General features: G+C 52.8%; 1 protein-coding gene across 2 annotated transcripts in view; it reads left to right on the top strand.

The window, feature by feature from the left end:
- DAB2IP (DAB2 interacting protein) overlaps positions 1-22,267 on the top strand; it is a 180,792-nt gene that overhangs the window by 10,149 nt on the left and 148,376 nt on the right. Inside the window, exon 1 of one of the 2 annotated variants that reach the window (XM_080667699.1) lies at positions 6,854-7,311. The exons of the other annotated variant lie outside the window; for it this stretch is intronic. Within the exon in view, the coding sequence (XP_080523825.1) occupies positions 7,209-7,311 (103 nt within the window). The 5' untranslated portion in view covers positions 6,854-7,208. Of the gene's footprint in view, positions 1-6,853; positions 7,312-22,267 lie in introns of those variants that run through there. 2 annotated transcript variants of the gene reach the window in all.

The raw sequence follows: 22,267 nt of genomic DNA, 5'->3' as shown, positions 1-22,267 counted from the left end.
GGAGGCCGGTGGCCCTGGGTCGCCGGGTACTTAGTTTAACTACACTACGCCCAGCCCATTCACAGACTCCACACAGACTTCCTGGCTTTAGCCAAGGCAGCACTAGGTATAGAACCAAAATCTCAGGCTCAAGCCCGACTCCTCCTTTGCCTCACTGTGTTGCCCTTGGCCAAATCAACCCCCTCTTGAGACTCAGAATCTTTCTCAATGAAATGGGGCTAGCAACACCCCTATCCCCGAGTAGTTGTGAAGGTTAAGGGGGAGCATGGAATAGGGGTTGAACAATTCCTTGGGGGCTCAGGATTCTTCCTTGTATGTGAACACGAGGAAGTTCGTGGTCTAAGGCTCACATTTCAGCTCTGCCCCTTACTAGCTGTGTGACTTGAAACAGGTTTCTTAACCTCTCTGCCTCTGCTTTATCATCTATAGAGTGGGGATAATAGTAGCACCCATCTGCCCCATGGGATGTAACGAGCGAATGTGTCAAGCGCCTAGAACAGGGCTCCATAAATGTTTGTTACCAATATTTGTACTCACGTGACAGCGGAGACTAGGTCTTAGCGAGGAGAGGCCCCCAAAAGTGGAATAAAAGAATGGATGAGATCATGAATGAACGGAAGGAACATTAGGGTTCTCCCAGGGAATGCCTGTGGTCCTAACCCAGCCCAGTCCTCACCCATCGGTGTGTCCTCCAGTTGTGGGAGACCCCAGCCCCGCCACCAGCTCCCTATCGCGGGCCTCTCCTGCCTTTTTCTGTAAATGCAGAGGCAGGATTCCATTTTGCCCCTAGATGCCTTTGGGGGATAAAGAAGTAACTTCAGCCTCCTTGAATCGAATCTTCTCTCCAGAATGTGAAACAAACCTGGAAATGGGAATGGCCCTGGAGCTGACTGTTCTGGGAGGGCACCTCCTGGCATTAAAACTAAGTTAGATCAAGGTACCTCTGTTATTAGCAAAATCATTCCCTGCGATTGCAGAATGCAGCCATGAATCCTGATGGCAGATGAACTTCAGGTGACTTACTTGAGACGAATAACTGTGCAAAAATCCCAGGCTCATCTAATCGCTTCTCTAGAGCATTGCAGCCGGGGAATTATGCTAATGGTGATAAGAAATCACCTTTTGTGGCCTGGGATTGGGAGGGCTGGAGACGGAAATGCGTGTGGAGGGTATTACCTGCTTCCAGCGGGAGAGGCTGGGCGCTATGTTTGGTTCCAAAGCGTTTCTTTCTGAGGGACTGGTTTGGTCCTTTGTCAACTGGAGAGAAACCCATTAGGCAATCAGAATTGCAGTGGCTTTTCAGACCATCTCACTATAGGAAATTGAATTTGTCTACGTTCCACTATTGGGCACGGTAATTCCAAGAAGCAAGTTAAACTCTAAAAGCTCAGGACCTTGGAGCTGAGTCAGTTCAATTCATATCATGCCCACTGGGTGCCAGGCATGGGTCTAGGCACAGGCGAGGGGTGAGTGCCAGTATTGGGCAGTGTTTCTGTTGCTTTCTGAACACGGTTTCTTGTCCCCTCACTAACCTGAGAGAGGCAGTCCCATCCCCATTTTACAGACAAGGAAATATTGCCTCAGAAACAACCAAGGTGCTTCCATCCACCCAGAGGGACAGGGCAGGCTTCCTGGAAGAGTGGACAGAGGGGAGGGCATGGTAGGCAGAGGAAACAGCCTTTCCTGGGGGAGGGGTGTGTGTAGGGGAAGGTGTAGCAATGGACAAAACTAGGCATGATGGCTGTGCTCAGGGACATCCAGCCCCAGGAGGGTGATCACACCACGAAGGCATAGTCACCAACTGCAATAAATGCCATGAAGAAAAGTGACCCGGGCCATGCGTGTGCAGTGCACCAGACCAGGGAAGGCTTCCCTGGGGACATGACACCTAAGCTGCCATGGGGAGAAGTGAACTGGGCCAAGGAGCGGAGGGGACAGAGGAAAGTGTCCCGGAGAGGGGAGCCTGGTGCGCAAAGTCTGTGTAATGGGGAAAGCATGGTGGAGCTGGGACCTGGAGGCTGGCTGGGTGGCTGAAGGCAGAAAGGGAGGGGGAGATGGCAAGAAGCCAGGACGGGGAGGTGGGCTGGGGCCAGAGCGCCCAGGGCCTGCTGGGCCACATGGAGACAAGGAGCCATTGAAGGCTTTCAAGCCGGCTTGGGGTGATACGATTGATTCTGTGCTGTGCAAACCTCCCAGGAGAAGCCACAGACAGACCAGCAGGGAGGGCCAGGTGGACGCAGGGAGCCGGCTAGTTCTTCCTGAAGGCCAGGCAAGAGAACCCAGGCAGAGGCTCGACTGACCTGGAAGTAAACATTTGGGGCTCGCCAGCGTAAGGACGGCTGTTGAAGCCACGGGCCTGGATGCAGTTGAAGTGCAGAGTCGGGAAGGATAAGAGGGACTCAGACCATCTCAAACTGCAGCTTCTGTAGCCCAGTGGGGTAAAAGGAGGGAGCCAAGGAGAGGACCAGAGAACTAGGAGAAAACCTGGGAGAGGGCGGAGAGACAGAAAAGATCAGAGAATGTCCAGGGGGTGAAGTGAAGCCCAGAGGTCAGGCGAGAGGAAGGTGGGAAGGTGTCCTTGGCGTGACTAACTGGAAGGTCATCGGTGACCTTTCTGAGAAGCATTGAGGTGGCAGACCTTCAGCTGGGTGGGGTTCCTGCCTGGCATGGCCATTTGCATGGAACAAAGAGCCAACTGGGGCTAATGTCCATGGCACAAGAATAATATTACATTGTCCAGTGCGATCTGGATCAAAGAGGATCTGCTTATTCGTTCAGAAAATCTCCTCCAAACCCACGAAATGCACAGTCTTGTTCTTTTCCAGGGCCCGTGTAGCCCTGGAGACTTTACGTATTTGTTTGCTCGTACAACATGTACCACTGGCCAATTCATCTTCTAGAGCCTGGGCCATAAGCAATATGCCATCCTCTATGTTGCCTTGCTGGAAGCATCCGACGAGCGGACATATGTGGATTTTGCATATATAGTGCGGACGATGCATTTGGTAAATCGCTTCAGACGTGTCCCCAGGGAAGGTGCCGCAGGCCCTGCGGCCCCTACAGATGGAAGCTGGCAAGGAAGAGACGGGTCCAGATTGCGATCCCTGGGCTATAAGCAAGAACACATTGGAGGGGGCCAGAGTGGACGTGGGGAGACTGAGAGGAGGGTGCGGTTCTGCAATGCCGCACAGCCCCTCACCCCAGGGAGGGACAACGGCCAGGAGGAAGCGCTCACTTGGAGCACACTTCTGACCCTCCCACCTGCTGGGCTGGCCTCCAGGTGCATGTTTTTGTTCATAACTGGAGAACACTCCCTGACATATTTCTCAGCCGCCCACTTTCACATTAACTCCATGGGGTTCCTTCCACCCTCCCCTGTAAACATCGTCCTCTTGGCCAATATTCCTGTAACTACTATAATTACTACCTGCTCCAAAAATGGGGCCATGCATTTTGCCTCTATTACCTCATCGAGAAGCCCTTGCAATAAGCCGCAGCCACACCCTGGTTGTGCAGACACAGAATCTGAGGTGCAGAGGGATGCTGTCGCATGCCCCAGGTCACACCGCTGGCAAGTGGCTCAGCCCAGGTGTGAGCCCAGGTCTCTCTGATACCAAAGGTCACGTTACCTCCCAAGAGCACTCCGTGAAGATCTGTAGAGTGGGACTGCTTTCCTTTTGAGAGTTTGGCATGACCCCCCTTTTTGTTTCTGAGTATTTGCGCCCATTCACCTCTTTATTCGTTCAACAAACCTCCCTGAGGCCAGACTCTGGATAAGTGGTGGGGCGCCAGTGGTGGCTCAGACAAGGTTTGTGACCTGGAGGGGCTCACAGTCTACTCAAGGAGGAGACAGCTCCACAACTGGCTGCAACAATCCACAACGTTATAAGCACAGACAGTGGGGTGGGCAGGTGCTGTGGGACCTTCTGCCTGGGAAGGCCCATGAAGAGCTCCCAGCGGCTTCTCATGGGTTGAAATGGCTCAGCTGGATTGTAAGAGGAGAAACGGGCCCTGGCCTGGCAGACAGGGAGGACAGGAAGTCCAGGAGTAAACGCTTAGTGCAAAGGCATGACGGAGGTGGGGGTGGGGAGGGGGCTTGGGAGACCTGGCTGCATGGTGGTGCTTGGGTTCGGGAGTCCCAGCTGGCTGGGATTAGGGTGTGAAGGGCCCCAGTGGAGACTGGGGAGCAGGCTAGTCATGTTCTTATGATTTATTGAGCGCTTCACAGACGCAATGACCGCATTATTAAAGTAAGAAATCTGAAGTTCAGAGGATGACTGGATTTTATGTAGATTTCCACCATGCTTGTTCTGTCCTTTAAAAAAAAGTTATGAAGAGTTAAAAAACAACACCACACACACACACACACACACACACACACACACACACACTTGTGTAACTATAGTCCAGTTAAAAAAATCAAATCAAACCTTACCAATATGACTGAAGCCCCTCCTACCATCCATCAGGTCTCCCTCTCCCCTGAGAGAGAAACTCTGCCCTGATTGGTGTATTTCTCATTCCTCTGAATTTCTTTATACTTTTTCCACGTATGTACATTCCTAGCAATATATGGTATCATTTTGTTCTGCACGTTTAAAAAAAAATCTATATAAATGATATCATACAATTTGATCTTCTGCAACTTGCTCCCCATCCCCCTACTTCCTATATACTTTAGAAGGAGCGCTAGTCATTCATTGTCACTGCAGTATAGGATTTCACTGACAGCCCCACAGTCTGTTCGTGCGTCCTTCCTCTGATGAGCATGGAGGCTGTTCAGATTCTTCATCAGAACAAACACCGCTGCCACCAGCAAGAGGTTCTCAAGTCTCTGGGTCATAGGGTGCCTGCATCTCAACATGTCTAAATGCTGTTGGATTGTTCTCCAGTTACCCTTTTCCCCTGCCACCAGCAGTGCATGGAGTTCTTTTTGCTGTTTCTACCCTCTTGCTGGTCACAAGTGGGAAATGGCACTTTACTGGGCTGTATTTTGCATTTTCCTTATTCTGAGTGAGACTGACTATCTTTTCATATGTTTATCAGCCGTTCATGTTTCCCTTCTTCAAATTGCCTGTTCATATATTTTGCCCAATTTCCTCTCCTTTCTTTTGAAATTGATTTGTAGAAGATCTTCGCATATTTTGGATATTGTGTTCCAAATATCTTCTGTTGATAAAAAGGGGTTTTACACTTTAATTAAATATATCAATCGTTTTCTTTTAAGAATATTTTTATTGATTTCAGAGAGGAAGGGAGAGGGAGGAAGAGGGAGAAACATCAATGGTGAGAGAGAATCATTGATCGGCTGCCTTGTGCCCTTGATCAGAATTGAACCCGGGATCTTAATGGTTTGTGCTTAAAGACATAAGAGACTTTAAGAAATCTTTCAAGCCCTAGCCGGTTTGGGTCAGTGAATAGAGCATCAGCCTGCAGACGAAGGGTCCCCAGTTCAGTCCCCAGTTCCAGTCAAGGGTGTGTGCCTGGTTTGCAGGCTTGATCCCCAGTGGGAGGCCTGCAGTAGGCAGCCAGTCGATGGTTCTCTCTCATCATTGACGTTTCTATCTCTCCCCCCTCTCCCTTCCTGTCTGAAACCAATAAAAATATATTTTAAAAAAGAAATCTTTCATTGTTACAAGGTTTCTGCACTCAAGTCTTTAATCCACTTGCAAGTGATTTAGTTTGTTAATTTTCACTTGAGAATATTTTTTCCATTGAAAAAAATATTGAGTTTTAGAGAGAGTGCAAGGGAGGGCGGGAGAGAGAGAGAGAGAGAAAGAGAGAGAGAGAGAGAGAGAGAGAAACATCGATATGAGAAAGACATCAATTGGTTGCTTTCTGCACATGTCCAAACTGGGCTGGGGATGGAACCTGCAACCCAGGTACATGCCCTTGACTGACTGATAACTGAGACCCTTCAATGTGAAGGTCTGTGCTTTCACCACTGACCCACACCAGCCAGGGCTGGAACTGATTTTTTTATGGATGGGATGAGGTAGGGATTCCATCTCATCCCGCCCCCCCTCATATGGACAGCCAATTGTTCCATAAAAGTACCTTTTATAGATGTTTCTATCTCCCCCCTCTGCAGCACCACCTCTGCTTCAGGTTTCCATACATGTGTGGGTCTATTTCTGCAGCCTCTCTCATTGGCCTTATCCATCTCTCCTTGTGCTAATAGCATATGCTCTCCCTACCTTTTTAGTCCCCGAGAACCTCCTCCCTTGGATTAGAAGGGCTAGTGGCTTCCGGAGAGCACATACTGTCTTATTCATCTTTGCATCCCTCTCAGCACTCATGACATGAACATTCACCTCATGCTTTTGTTTGCAAAGTCCTCTCTCACTCTGTCTCCTGGGCGCCTAAGACTCCCTTATGCAGAAGAGGAAATTAAGGCACAGAAGTGAGATGACTTGCTAGGGTCACACAGCTAGAAAGTGTTGGATTAGGGGTTCCGTGGGATTAAAGCCACCCTATACACCCACCCCATATGCCCAGGCTCTACTGGACCCTCCTGCTCTTCTGGTCCCAGATGTTCACTCCTTCCTCCCTTCTTTCAACAAGTAGCTCCTGAGTGATGTATGTGTGCCAGCCTCTGTCGGTGCTGGGTGGGACTCAAACCCTGTGTGTGTATGTTGGGGGCGGTGGGGTTCTTTCCATTGCTAGAGACCAGTAGGGAGCGTGGGAAGTAGTCTGAGGCCTGGGGTCAGCAGGAGGAAGTCCGGCAGGGTTTCAGAGTCAATTTAAAGAGCTCCATCCTGGGTGTGCACTTGGGGCCCGGCGCTGCCTTCGGAGAGGACGCTGGCTTCCCCCAGGAATTAGGCGTCCTCCCGCCCTCCCGCCTCGAGAGGCAGGAATGCGAAGGATCAGCTTTCAGCGGAGCTGCGGCTGCCGTTCCGGGGAGCTCCAGGTGCAGGCCCTTCCCCAGCGGCCGAATTAACTGGTTCTGTCTGTCCAACTGGGAGAGCAGCTCTCGCTAAAAATAGTGCCCTGCCCAGCGCGTCTTGTGCCCGCCGGGAGCTGGGGCAGCGATTTGGGGAGTCCGAGCCGCCGACAGTCCTCGGAGCCCGGGCGGCCCCGCACGCCCCCACTGCGGGCCTGGCCCAGATCCCATCCCTGAAGCCGAGTCTGCGGGCACAGCGCTTTCCCCACAGGTGCCGCGAAGGGTGGAAGGTCCGCGGGCCCAGGCGCGGCCCGGGCGGTCCGGGATGGGAGCCGGCGGCACGGCCTCCCGCGCGCTCGCCTGGGCCTCCCTGCCCCTGCTGGGGCCTCCCGCCGGCGCGCTCTGCGAGGACACGCTTTGCTGCCGAGGTAAGGCCGGGCCGGCCGCGGGCGTGCCCCTTGCTCTTCCCAGGCACTTGCTGGGGCCTTTTTCTCCTTCCCCTCGCCAGGTCCGCAGCAGGGGAGTGGGGGTGGGGGTGGGGGCTGGTCGGAGCGGGTGGTGGTGGCGGGGGGGGGGACCCCAGGCATCTGCATAGGGCTGGAGAGGAGAGCCTAGCGCTCTCTGCAAACTCGCCTTTTGTTTGAAAAAGTTGCGGTGTTGCCACCAGGGTCTGAGAAGTGTTTACCTCCCGTTGGCCTCAGCCTTTCTATCTGGAAAGTGGGACAATGAAATCATCAAACTTTAATATTTGTTGTGACCCCCCCCCCAAAAAAAGTTGGGGTACCCGCTGAAGCGGACCGCAAGCATTCTGGACAAGTTTGCCCGAACCCAGATGGGGTCCTCGAAAGAGTAGGAGGGTTAGAATTGCCTTCTCTGTGACACCCCTCCCTCCCCGCCTCCCCGCGCGGCGCCCATTCTCTCCCAAAGCTCTGGACTTGGCTTCAGATCTTGGACCCTGTGGTCGGTCGAAGATCAAGGCAGGGCGCACAGCAAAGTTTCAGAGTTTCAGGGGTCAGCTGACACGCGAAGATCCTTGGGGTGTGTTGGGGGGAGGGTGTAGAGTGGCAGAGGGGTGAGCAAAGCAGAGTCCTACTCCTCAGTCTCCCACAGCCTGAAGCCCGGGTTTTATCTCTGAAATCCTGGGGTCCGCACGGAGGAGGGCCTTGGTGGACTGGCTGAGACAGCAGCGCGCTGGACCCCGCGGGCCCGAGGGCTGTGTGGCCTGGCCTAGATCGGGGGTGGGAGGGAGGGGGCGTGTGGCCCGGCCCAGACCTTGAGCCAAAGCGGGGACAGGGGGCGTGAGCCAGGAATGAGGGGTCCGCCCTGCCTAGTCCGGCCTGGCGGGGTGGCAGTAGTGGGGTCGATTGGTCTAACAGGTGCGCCCCCGCCCCTCCCCTCCCGGCCTCCGCTCGGTGCCGGTCTGGCGGGAGGAGCTGCGGTGGCTGGGCCGGCGATTGGCCGGGCTGGGCGGGCCGGGTGGCCGGGGGAGCCCGGGAGCCGGAGCACCGCGGCGCAGGCGGAGGCACGGAGCCGGCTGGGGCGCGCTCCTGCGGTCCGCCGCCTCCCGGGCCAGCTCGCAGCGCTCGGCCTGGCTGGCGCTACGGAAACTTTCCTGCTGCCTGGCAATCTCGCGACCCCGCCACCTCGTGACCCTGACCCTGGGTCGGCTCCCGCGCCTTTGGGATGGCAGCGCCCAGCGGCCCCACAGGCGTCTAGAGGTAAGAGCCAGAGTCTCTGAATCAAGATGAGGGGGCCCCAAGGGCTTGCAGGAGTATCCCAGAGGGATCTGGGGTTCGAGAGGGTCTGGAGGCCCTGATAGGAGATATGGGGATGTCGGACAGAGGAGTGGGCTGAGACTTTGCTTTCCTCACCCCTCTTCCACCTTACAGCCCACTGTGCTGTAAGGATCTCTACCCGGGGGGTTGACTCTAAACTTTCCTGTGCGCCCTGCCACTATCTCTGGGTCCTTGGTGTTATAAGGAAGCCCCCTCCCCCCCCCCCCCCCAGCTGGGGCCCATAGCTGGCCAGGAGGTTGAGGGTTCTATACTTCCCAACCCCATCGTTTCCAGTGGTCTCCCAAAACTTCAGACCCTCCAGGGGGTAGGGTCATTGAAGTGGCGTTTCTTTTCGGTTTCCTGGGTGCTTGTACCCTGCCCATCCATTAAAACACCTTAAGCTAAGCAGAGTGGGAACAGGGACCAAAACCATCCAAGTCCCAATTCCCAGCCTGGTGGGAATTTCTGGCTTACTGGTTTCCGATGGTCCATTCTTTTCAGCTGTCTGGCTTGAGTCATATGGAAACTGCACCCCTCTCCCCAGGTCCCCTTCTGCTGTTCAGGGGGGGAATTAATTTTGACTTGAATTTAATTTTGATTGAGGGTGGATGAGTAGATAGGTTGTCACTTATGAGGATTATCATCTTTAGCATTATTTCCCTTCAATATCAAAGCCAAACTTCTTTCTATTTTTTCTTGATCTAAGACCATATACCTGAGAGTTAAAAACCAAATCAGCCAAAACCGGTTTGGCTCAGTGGATAGAGCATCGGCCTGCGGACTGAAGGGACCCGGGTTCGATTCCGGTCAAGGGCATGTACCTTGGTTGCGGGCACATCCCCAGTGGGAGGTGTGCAGGAGGCAGCTGATCGATGTTTCTCTCTCATCGGTGTTTCTAGCTCTCTATCCCTCTTCCTTTCTCTCTGTAAAACATCAATAAAATATATTTTTTAAAAAACAAAACAAAACAAAAAAAAACCCACCAAATCAAACACCAGCTTTAGAGCCCAGAGAACCCAAGTTCAAACTTCAGCCCCACCCTCACTACTGTGTGTCCTAAGGCAGGTTTCCTAACCTCTCTGAGTTCAAGCGTCCCACTCCAGGGGGATCTAGTAAGGCCTTTGAGAGGTAAGGCATGGAAGGCACCTGGCTCACAGGACAACAGCCTTGGGCTGCCAGTCTGTAACCTGGAGCTTGGGCCCTCTTTCCCCTCCTCTCAAAAGTGGGGGTGGACCAGCCCCTCTTAATAAACTCTTTTGAGAAAAGTGCACAGATGCACATACCTTCCGAGGCATATGATTCCAGTGGGTTTATAGGTCTCAGATTTAAGACAGCCCCCTCCATCCTCCTCCTTGTCATGAACTATTCAGAAGGTATAGGCTTTCTGTCTATCACTGATCTCTCCTCATCCCTTTTGGATGCTTGAAGGTAAAGGTTGTAAATATCAGGGAAATGTAAATGCACTAATTAACCAGCATGATACAGAGAGGGGCTGACCTGCAGAACCTGGTCCAAAGTCACCTTCAAGATCATCCCCTCCCCATTCTTCCTTCTCTGGTGTTGTATCTCCACCTGGTGAACATCTAGTCCTTTTTGCTGGAATCCTCTAGTGACAGTCAGCCCACCAGGCAGCTGGCTTCATGATTGGGCAACTCCAGTCTGTTAAAAAAAAAACACCCTTCCTGTTTGGAGCGGAAATCTGTGTCCCTGTTAGTTCTACCCACTGGTTTTAGTACAGCCCTGCAGGCATCTCTTACTGGCTCAATTATTCACTGCAGTCCCCGTGCCTGGCATTCTGTTCCTTCCTTTAGGCATTTAACACACTGAACTGAATTTGGCAATAATCACAGCACCATTTATTGAGTGTTTATTATATGCTAGGTCCTGTGCTAAGGGCTTTACACACATTTCCTTGCATCTTAAAGACAACCCCATGAGGTTGATTCTTTTCTTATCCTCATTTTACATATGAAGAAACAGGTTTAGAGAGGTTCAGAGAATAACCTGGAAGGTGCCGGAGTGCATCCCAAACCCAGCATCTGCTTTTAGAACCCAAGCTTCTAACCGTTACCTTTGTCCTGTGCCATCCTGTGTGCCCACGGGGGTGGGGTGGGTGGTTGCCTGGGTCTGTGGGATATGCTGGCGATGCTTTTTTAATCACAATCACTTGGGCACTTGTTGAAATGCAGATTCCTCACCTCTACTCCACACCTAAGAATCTGTACTTTTTAAACTCCCCTGGCCATTCCCATGTACAGCACCATTTGAGAAACACAGCCCTAGGGAGAGAATATGGGATATGGGTTCCAAGAGATCTGAATTTCAGTCTTGTCTTCAGTCTCTTGAGCTGGTTACGTTTCCGTTCTGGGGCTTCTCCCACTGGTAAAACGGGCATGATGTTATACCCAGTGTCTGCTGATGGTTGTGGAAGTCTCCTGGGTGGATGGCAGGCATTAGAGAGTAGGCCTTCGGAGAGCAGAAGTGCCCAGGACAGAGCTTCTCCTGCCACACATGGATGTGTGTGGTAGCAAGCCTGTGGCTCTCAGGAGGCCCTGCTCACCTCTCCACGCTCCACGGCCTCTGACCTCTTCTTTCTAGAAATTTTGGAGCATCCTGGATGAGGCCCTTGTGCTCAGATTTCACAACAAGTATGGGGGGGATTCAGGGGAAGTGTGTTGGAACACACACACACACACACACACACACACACACACACACATCTTCCTCCTCCACGGCCCCGTGATGGCCTCTGACCTCTCAGATAGGAGGTGCTGTGCTCGAACTTCTGGGGTAGGGGTGTGGGGTGGGCTGCCATGTGTGCATCTATATTGTAAAACCCAGTAGAAACCTATCTTTTCCCCGGGGTGGCTGCTCTGCTGGTCCATGGGAAGCTCCAGAGAAATGTGTGACCGGAGGCTGGCTGGGCAGGGCTGGCTGCCAGGAGGAGGAGGGGTAAGGAATCGCCCACCTAGGCCTTGGACTATCCGAGTCCCGGCCTCAGCGCTGTGGCGTGCACAGAGCATTTTCCATCTCAATCCTGTTTGATCCTGTGAAAGGCACGGATTTATTAAACACCCATTTTTATGGAGGAGGCCATTGAGTGCAGGAAGCTGAGTGACATGGCCAAAGCTCTGATGTCTGTGTGTGTGTGGGGGGGGGGGGGAGGGGGGCGGGGAAGGTGGTAACGTTCGAACTTGATCCCAGGTCCCTTGACAGTGAGCACGGGGCTTTTTACACTGTATCCCTACTTCACTGTTCCTCTGCCCCACCTGGCCTGGCTTTGGTGCCAGAGCTCTCACCTGGAAGCTTGAAGACCTGGGTTCTGCCTGGGCCACCATCGGGCTGTGTGATCCTAGGCAGGGCTGGTCATCTTTTCAAACTCTAGTTTTCTGTAAAGGGGGAAGGGAAGGTGTTTAGTTAGATCTCTTGTTCTTTCTGCATTTCTAGGGAGGGGGGGTCCATGATGGGCTCAGGGCTCCGTTAAGCTATTGGATTGGATTGGAGGGCAGATTGCTTTGCTGGCCCCTCCTGACTGGTACCTGTGCCTGGATGGCTGGAACCTCTCCCGGGAGCCAGAGCCGAGCAGCTGGCTGAGGGGATCCAGTGGCCTGTTTTCTAGGTCTAGGACAGGCCCCCTGGCAGCCTGGCTTCCTAAAGCAGGCCCCGTTAACTGCAGCTTCTGCCAGCCAGCCACCTGCCCTCAGTTTCTCCCTCCCTCATGCCTCTCCTCCCCCCACCCCCCTAGGGGGCTCCCTGTTACCCACCCACAGGATCAAACCCGTACTCCCTGGCTTGGCGATCAGGCCCCATCCTGCTCAGCATCCCTCCCTGCCTCCCTCCTCTCTCTCTCTGCTCTGCAGGCTGCCTGTTCCTTCTCTCTCAGCCACTGCATCATTGACCAAATTTTCCTGCCCCTCTGGGTCTGGCACAAATGTCACCTCTACTCTGTCTCATCACCCCACTCAGGGCGAGCTGTCCCCCTGCACGGTGCTGGCATGGGCTCTTATTAACCACCTTGCCTTACACTTCTTCGTCTCCGAGAGGCACTCGGAACTTCCAGAGGGCAAGGCCCTGGCCTCCCCTCTCGTCTCAGTGCCCACGAAGTTGTGGGGTCCGGCGTGGGCCTTCCTTGGTCTAGGAAATGCCCAGAAAGCCTTGTAGGGTTGGGCTGGTTTGTAACCGGGCTTGGTTTTTCTGCTCCTGACTCAGAGCATTTTGCCTGCACCCCGCTTTGCAAGGCAAACAGGTAGGGGTCCTCTCAGTGTGTGCCCTGAGCCAGGCTGGCTTCAGCCGAGGGACAGACAGAGAGGTGCCTTTGGTGTGCAGAAAGACTTTCCGGCCTCCTTTGGATCGCTCTTGATCAGCTTTTTAAAAAGTCTATTCTGGCTCTGCGGCATCAAAGACAGAGCAGCCTGGAAGCAGGTCTGAAAAGGGCGCCTGTCCGTTCCCCGCCTGCTGGCTGAACTGCAGGTCTCCTCCAGCCCAGATCCACCTGACTCCTTAGAATTCGTAAGGGAGTTTGCAGAACACTTATGAAGGGTCTTGGGGGTCACTGAGTGGCTCCAGCGGCTCCTAGGGATCACATGACTTTTCTAGGGTTGCAGGTATTTGTGGCTGGAACCTCCAGGGAAACTGTCCCCGAGTTCAGAGGGGATTCTTGAGCCCCAGAGGCCAAAGGGGAAAGATAAGAAATGAGGACAAAGAATTTGTGCTGAAACCAATGTTTCTGTAAAACCACTAGGTTTGTAAAGAGCTTTCACGCAGCCGGTCTTGTTTCATGTGGTCCTTTCATGTGACTTTCTGCTGAGGAATCTGAGGCTCTGAGAGACGGGTGGTTGAGCGCACGCAGCCAGAAAGAGGCCACCCCAGACTTGAACTGCCTCTCTCACTCCACATCCAGTGCTCACTGCACTCCCACAAGGAGGCAGGGCTCGGAGTGGGGAGCCGTAGTGACGGCTCCTCATTCAGGATGAGGCTTTTCTCAGGGACACTCTTGTGTTGGAGTCACTTTCCCCATGACATCATGTGATGAGAGTGAACTCAGGCAGTGGCCGGTGGGCGAGGTGGGACCGGGGAGAGTGGGCAGTGTCCTTATGGATTTAGGCAGTGCCAGGTGGGCCAGGTGACAGGTAGGAGCTCTCTGTTCTAAAATAGGAAGCGCCCATCACAGTGGCTGCTACCATGTGGGAGTAAGGTCCGAGGGATGCTGGGGGTGCTGGAGGGAGATTTAGGATGGTCCGGTTTTCCGTTCAGATGCTGTCCAAGTCCCTTGCCCAGTTGGAGGCTGGCAGGGCCCTTGGAGTCCCATAGCCTCCGTGATGCCTTTGTTGTTGATGGTGCCACTCACTGTTGCTCTATTAGTTTGCCTGTCTCCACCCCTGCTCTGCCCCTAGACTGAGCACCCGAGCACAGGTGCTCATGGTTGACCCCTCTGGGTGGCCCTGCAGCAGGCCCCACCTCCTCAGAGGGGGAAGAGGAGGACATGTGGGGGTAAAGCAAATGAATGTATGACCTCTTTTAGCATTTTTGGTGACTCTGTCTGGCCGTCACCAGCTGGAGAATATGTGACAACCGAATCCAGCAGGAAATGGCTGTTTGACAGGGGCTGTGAGGACCCAGCCAGGCCAGACATAATGGGAGCTGGGCCCAGCTGGAGTCTTTCCCAGCAGAGGGTGAGCCATCAGCACTGGCCTGGCGCTGCTTCCCGGAGGAGAGAATTCCCAAAAGTCTCTGCCAGCCCCATGATAGGATCTGCGGGGTGTGTGAGGGATTTGTTTTCGGCCAGGATGTGGGGAGTTAAAAATAGCCGACCCGATCCCTTGCGTTTGTGTCACACTTGAGGCTGTGCAGAGCTCTTGGCTCCATTATCTCACTTGAGTGGCTCGGCAGCCACTGACGTAGGTAGAGGTCGCACTGCCCACTTTAAAAATGAGCACGGAGGCGTGTGCCCGTACCTCACGTATCAGAATCTGGTGGCAGAACCGAGGTCTGTTCCCTGCCCCCTGTGCCTGTGCTCTGTACTCTTGGGAGGAGCCTAGTCAAGAGGCTACAGAGGAGAAATGGGGTGGTTGAGACAACGGGGTAGATTGTGAAGCAAAGCAGCAGGACAGTGAGAAGACTAAGGACCTGAGGATGGATCAGGGCCCCAGGGGACAAAGGCTCATGATGGGGTTGGGGATCAGCTACTACAGTGGTTCTCAACCTTTCTAATGCCGTGACCCTTTAATACAGTTCCTCATGTTGTGGTGACCCCCAACCATAAAATGATTTTCGTTGCTACTTCATAACTGTAATTTTGCTGCTGTTATGAATCGTAATGTGTTTTCCGATGGTCTTAGGCTCTACAGCAGCGGTTCTCAACCTGTGGGTCGCGACCGCTAGCAGGGTCGCCTAAGACCATCGGAAAACACAGATATTTACATTACGATTCATTAACAGTAGCAAAATTACAGTTATGAAGTAGCAACGAAAATCATTTTATGGTTGGGGGTCACCACAACATGAGGAACTGTATTAAAGGGTCGCGGCATTAGGAAGGTTGAGAACCACTGAGCTAGAGGCTGTATGTGGCTGGGGCAGGGGTGAGGGGGAAGGCAGGGTAGTGATGGGAGTGGAGCAGAAAAGTGCCATCAGGACCCCAAATCGAGGCCCCAAATACCATAGTAAGGAGCATGTGAACGTGATGCTTTAGGCAATAGGGATCCATTGAGGGTTCCAGAGCACAGCAGTTCCCTTTTATCAACAGTGCACAACAGGGAGTGCGATGGTGTGCCCCCACCCCAGCGCTGCTTCAGGTGTCATTTTATGGCGTTTGGTAGAGTAGATTTTTTAAAACTCCTCAGAAGACACCTTGTCCTTCCCTCCCTTTCCTTCTGTAATCGGGACCGAGGGAGAGGGACGATCCCATTTTCTGCTGCCTTTGGGTTCTCGGAAGAGCCAGTTCTGGGCAAAGTCTTTATCTGGGTTTCTTGGATTTGTCTAGTTTTTAATCTAGGTTCTTCTCGTCGTCTGCCTATCTGTCTTCACCATGGTGGCAGGAATTAATCGCGAGGGAGGAGGCATCGGCTGAAGTTCTAGGGGAAGACTCGTCTCCCCTGGCTTGATTCACTGAAGCCTTTTCAGGCTGCTCTAGTGCCTCTGGCTCTGGGCTCCTTGCCGCGGACAAGCTCCCAGACCCCAGAATCCATTCTCTTCCTCCCAGCTTCACCCACCCCCACTAGGATCCCTGATCAGGCCCCAGGTCCTCGGGGCAGCCTGGGCAACCACTACAGCAACACTGGCCTCTCCTTCTGCGCATTCTAGTGCCCACTGTCCTCTTCCCCATACCTGTATCCCCACACCACTCCTTCCCCAGCGAGGTCGGAGGCCCCTGAGGGCTGAACCAGAGCTGAGCTGGACAGACCATTGGAAATCTATAATCCTCCCATTTTAGAGTTGGGCCGACAGAGGCCTGGGTTTGCCTAAAACTCATGAGAAGCTCATGGCAAAGCTGGGACTCGAACCCAGATCTGCAGCTCCATCCTGGCCTTCAGCCGTAGCACCAGCCTGCTTTTCAGAACCACTCTCTCCTTTCTGTGCTCCAGGAGCAGGGATTCCCAGCTCTGTGAGAACCCTGGTTTTGCAGCCTTGACTCCTCCTGGGGCTGGGAGCCAGCAGCGCCAAGCCTGTGGGTTCCCAGAGAGGGCTCCTGGCGTCGGCGGGCGTTGGCTTAGTCACAGGGATGAGATCACTGCTCACCTCTGGATGGGGAGGATGCCAAGGTTTGGCAACTTTCACTCGGAGCCACTTGTCGATTTCGTGCATGTGCGTAAGAAAAACAAACCTGCTGTTGGGACTTTGCACTTGGCCTGCGGACTGCAGGCCTGGGAAGCTGCTGGGCCATGATAAGCCCCTGGGCGAGGCCATTTCACAGGTTCCCAGGAGAGTGGCTGTGTGTTGAGAAAGAGCGTGGACCGGGAGCCGGAACCTGCTGTTAGTGTTTGCTCTGCCTCACATTGGCTCTGTGACCCTGACAAGGTGCAGGGCCTCTCTGGGCGGTAATAATAATTGCTAGCAGCTCAGGCATGCCGCGTACTCTCCATGGGCAGACACTGGGCTCAAGACTCTCCAGGAATTAGCCCATCGGATTCTCGCACCTACTCCGTGAGATCCTCTTACCATCTCAATTCTGCAGATGAGGAAACAGGCCTAGAGAGGAGGAGTGACTTGCCTGAAATCACCCAGCTGGAAAGGAGAGCGGGTGGAGTTTGAGTGGAAGTCTTCCCCCCTCCACAGCTCACGGGGTCAGTCACTGTGCGCTCTGCCCTCAGCTGCCGGGCCAACTCGTCTGGGATTGTGAATGGATGACTATGGGGATATTAGGTGTGATGAAGCAGGAGTCTGGTGAAGGAAGTTCTGGGAATGGGAAAGTCTGAACTTAAGAGACTATATGAACTACTTATTTATTTTTCTTGTAAAGATACACAGTGACTCAAATCAGCCAAACAAAAAGGCTTTTGAGTATGGGTTTTAAATGATGCATAGAGAAAGAGGACAACAGAGGAAGAGAGAGCTTTCTTTAACACACTTGACGTTTACTTCTGGCACGGCATTCAGATTCCACCAGAGCTTGTTTCTGTGGTTTCGTCACCCCGGTGAGTGTTTGTTGAAGCAAGCCTGCTGGGTGAGTGGGTGAAGGTGGGGTGGGGGACTCGAACCAATTTGAGGTTCAGTTCCTCCCTCCTTCCAGAGAACCTATGGGTCCACCCTTAGGGAGAAAGGGTGCTCAGTCTTTGGTGAGGCCACAGGTTGGTGTGTGGGGAGGGCAAGAAGTCTGGGGGGGCTTCCTGGAGGCGGTGTGGCCTGGAGCTGGCTCCAGGAGGACAGTTGCCCAAGTTTCTACAAACATGTTGGCAAAATCACTGCAGCCTGGTCAGCTGGGTGGCCTGACAGTGAGGTCACTTGGGGGAAGAGTGTCCAATCCTGCCTCAGTTTCCCCATTTAGACCAGAGCATCCCTGGGCCCCCTGGCATACCTTTGGAGAGGGAGCAGAGGGGTGTGGATGAAGAAGCGAGTTTGAATTCAGGGATGAGTCTGTCACTTCCACCGTGTGCCCTCGGGCAAGTCGTTTCTCTGCCTGCACCTCAGTTTCCTCCTCTGTCAAATGAGGATAATAGCGACGCCTACCTCCTCGAGTTGTTTTGAGGCGTGAGGTAATGCATGCAAAGTGCTTATCACAGAGCTGGCACAGGGTCAGTGCCTGTCATTATAAACTGCTGCCTGCGCTGTTGTTTTTAGCTCGGGACACACCTCTCCACCTTCACCTCTTCCCTCGCCAGCCACCGACTTCCTGTTGTTGACATCCTCCTCAACAACCAGTGCAGGGATTTTAAGTATTTATATCCTTGCTGGAATTTCTCTTTGTATTGTCTAGTTAATTTCTTGATTGAATTAAGGCAAACAATTTCACTTCCTTTCCCGGGCAGGAGCAGGAAGAGGCCTGGTGCTTTCTTTACTGTGATTGAGATGATGATTGAAATATTTGGTGATGCTGATGCCTTCTCCCCTACTCCTGCTCCGCCTTACAATACCTCCACAGGCCCCATAAATCAAGCGGCGGCCACGTGCTTGGGAAACATAAATCTTGTTGAGGATGTTGATGGGTTTCTGTTGGTGCCAACTCACTGCAGAGGGGTGGTTGAAGAGTCATTTTAAATATTTAGAATGAATGGCCTGTATGTATTGGGGGAGTACTGGCCAATGGAGTGTAAATCAATAACCTAGGTGTAGGTAGAGGGGATAAGATGGACACATGGAATAGAGAGAGATTGGCTGTCAGTCCTGTATCCCTGAGCCCTTGCTTACCTTGGGGAGGAGTAATCAGCTCTTCTTCATGCCTTGATGGTGTTGCTGGCATTGGGTTCTGGGAAGTGCAGTGGCTAAGGTCCTGGGTTCTGAAATTGACATGCTGGGGGCATGTAATCCCTGCCCTGCCACTCAATCGCTGTATGAATTAGGACAGCCACTTAACTTGTCCTTGGCCCTAAAGCGAGGGATGCAATGGCACCTGTTTCCTGGGAATGTTGTAAGAATTGTGCTTTGCACAGTGCTGGCACGTGGTAAGAACTCATACAAGTAAGCCTTTATTTTAACTCAAGGACCTCACCTTCTTCTTCATTTCGAGACCCTTCCCAGTCTGACTTTCCAACCTCACCTCCTTCTCTCCAGTGACAACCAGGACCTGCATGCCCAGGGCTCTCCTGCTTCCAGCTCCTGCTTGGGCAGTCCCCTCGACATGGAAGGCCCCCTACTCTGTCTTTGCTCCTCCTTTTTCCTTCAGAATTATCTCAAGCACTGTACCCTCCATGAAATTTTCCTATAGCGCCCCAACCAGTTAATCCCGGTTATGCCTCATGTCTGCCATCGTTGTTGGCCCAAGTGTGTTCCATGGAATGGCAGTTGGGGAAATGCTTTGTAACAAAGGAGTTTTGGGAAAGGCTTCGTGCTTTATTTATGCCCATTCGTACTGTACCAATTCACCTGAGCAGTTTTAAAGGCTCTGAGAAGTCCTGCAGGAAAGAAACTTGCTGAACTAGTTTACTCTGGAACTCTTCAAATCCCTCACCAGAGGACCTTCTTCTGGGAATACCCATTGACAAGGCTCTGTGACATTCTTAGGGATGTGGCATTGTGACATCTATGTAATACGTTGACGTTATCTTCCATTTTATATCAAGGAAACCAAGGCCCAGAGGGCTCAATAATTGGCCCCTGGTAAACCTGTGTGTCCCACCATCACCTCCTGGATGGATTGACAGGTCCTTTATGTGAATGTCCAGGGCCAGGTGGTGAGGAAGGGCTGGGAGTGACAACCAAGAGCCTGCTTTCAAAGAGCTTTTGGCCTTTGAGGGGATAAGATGGACACACGGAATGGAGAGAGATTGGCTGCCGATCCTGTATCCCCGAGCCCTTGTGTAACAGGAGTCCTGGCCCTGTCTGTGTCCCCACCAAAGAAGAACACGAGAGTCAGATGTCCTTTGAGAGCTCAGCACTGTCCCCAGGGCCAGGGACCCTGCTGCCTCCCATCCCCATCCCCAGGGATTCCCATGACCCCGCTGTGGTTTAGTCCTGCAGGCGCATAGCCGAGGGAGGGGGGAGACGGCAGCAAGGAAGAGAAGAGCCTCCTGTTTATCAATGCACAGGCTTCCCTTCCTTTCTGGGGAAAAATGCTTTCTTTTAAGATTCCCCTTTTATTATCTGAAATTCTCAAGGGAGCAATTACCTGACGGTGGGAATTATCTGCTGTCTTTATTCCAGCGCCTGTCTGCCCGAGTTCCTTCTTAGGGTAATTGATTTTGGTAATTCAGAACTGGAGGTTGTTTTAGGCTGGTGCAGAGGCAGGGGGATGCCCACAAAGGCATCTTCCAAGGCGTTGGCAGCCAGCGGCGCTGCTGGTGATGGTTATGGTGGGGGTGGGGCGGTGACTGCATTAATGTGTTTCTTACCTTGGAGTTTTCTCCTGGTATTGAAGGTGCGTGGGTTGCACGGGAGCTTGCCTGACTGTGGAACTGGGGGCAGGTTTGCCGTAAGAAATGAGGAGCTGAGAGGTAGGCCTCAGGCCTGATGGATTTGGTTTCCCCTCACCCCAGGCAGGTCAGTCTTGGGCATTGGCCCTGGCTTGACCCTGACCCTGACCCTGGCCCTCTCACTCTTTGGCCTCCCAGAGAACCAGGGAGGCAGTGATGACTCCTCGACTCCTTGGAGAGCCTGTAGGGACAGCAGCTGCTGTGAATCGGCTGACCTTCCTTCTGGGCGGACCGAAGTGCTGGCTCTGGCCCCTGGGGCACCGCTGTCCCCTGCAGGAAGGGCAGGTTAGGGAGCCTGGCTTAATGGGGACACGGAGAACAGCATGAAGGGAGGACTTCAGTGTGAGGAGGCCCGATGACACTGGGAGTTTGATCTGCACAGTGGAAAAAGGGCAGTGGGGGGATTTTCTCCCCCAAATGGCACCCCCTGGCCAGTGCCCCGAGAAGGCCCAATTTCAAATGAGTGAATGCTCTGGACAGGAGAGGAAAAGCTTGGACTAGAAGGTTCCTCAGGTCTGCTGCTTCCGGAGCTTGTCTGGAGGAAGCAGCATGGTGCAGTGGCTTCTGTGGAGTTTCTCTTCTCCCCTCTGCCTCCAGCCCTCCCTCATGAGATCCGTGGGGCAAAGGTTTGGGTCCAGCCACAGAGGCGGCCTGTCCTTTGTCTAATGATCAACCACCCCTTCCACAGCCTTCAGTCCAGGTGTCATGGGGCATTTTCATCCCCATTGTACAGGTGAGGAAATTGAGGCCCAGGGTGATCTGTCCAAGTTTCCACCTCACACCTAGTCTCCTGACTCCTGGTTCAGGACCTTGGGGGGTTCTGATGGAGGGGGGTGGAAACTCATGAGCTGCTCAGCAGAGGAGGGGGTGGGCACTTAGGGGGAGGGGATGCTTTCTTTGGTTCCATCACATCTCTTAGCTAGAGTTGGTGCTATATTGCTAAATTCAACGGATTTTTTTGTAGAAACTCTTTTTTTTCTTTCTTTCTCCAAAGGAGGAATTTACAGTGGAGGCACAATATCCAGGTGGCATGCACATTATCTCCCAGGAGCAAAACAAAGCAGACACTGGGCGCTGAGCAGGATCCAAAGCCACTTCTTGGCTCAGGAGAAACATGTGCTTAACGATATGTGCCCAAGCCTCGGTTCCAGGCGTGGTGGGGATGGCGGGGCGGAGGGGGCTGTGCTAGCCTGTTTGCCAACTCCGATCTACATGTTGGGGTTACAGAAGCGCTTTCAAGGATTGAAAACAACTGGTTTGAACCTAAATGTCGTTGCGAAAGATTCCCGCAAACTATCAGGGTCAAATATATGTGCTTGGAAGCCCTTTCTGGCCAATGTAATGCTATCCTGTAGAATCAACAGATAAATTATAATGTGATGGGATGTGATGAAGGGGTGATTATTGGAGGGTGTGGTTCCTTGCTCTCTGAGGCTCCAGGGAGGCCTTCCTGTCCTTGGACTGTGACCACAGGGAGCTGCATAGTCCCTGACTAGAAGGCACATATGTTTATTGAGTGCCTACCATGTATCAGGTTGACTCCTACCTGGAGAACTCATATGTTTATTGAGTGCCTACCATGTGCCAGGCACTAAGTTAGTGCAGATTGAGAAGTGGTATGATTTTAGGAGCCCCAGCTTAGTAAACCAGCTCTGTTGCCTGAAATTCCACCATTAGGGATTGATTCCTTTGGCTTCAACATTGCCCTGTCTAGTTTAGGTGTTGGGTACTAATGCAGTACTGAATGGGGGTCTCATTCATCTCTAAGCCCTCCTTGGGGTGGAAGTTATTTTTGGAAATGTGGAATTAGAGGAGTTAAACAGGGGATCAGGATGCAACATTGGGCTGGTAGTGGAAGTCGAGGTTTGTACATTGTATGCCATTGTGTCTACCCCACCCTGAGTGCTAAACTTAGCAACAGTCAAAAATTTTAATCATCAAATCTCTTTTAGTGGTCATTGTTTTCCAAGTTTGGATCCTAGAGGCAAAACAAGAACTAAAGGTCCTTCCCGGCTCTGGTCTCCTTCTACAGCCTTCCAGATCCT

This window comes from Plecotus auritus, assembly GCF_963455305.1.
Source record: "Plecotus auritus genome assembly, chromosome: 5".
Lineage (NCBI taxonomy): Eukaryota > Metazoa > Chordata > Mammalia > Chiroptera > Vespertilionidae > Plecotus > Plecotus auritus.
This window is presented reverse-complemented; position numbering and strand designations above follow the sequence as displayed.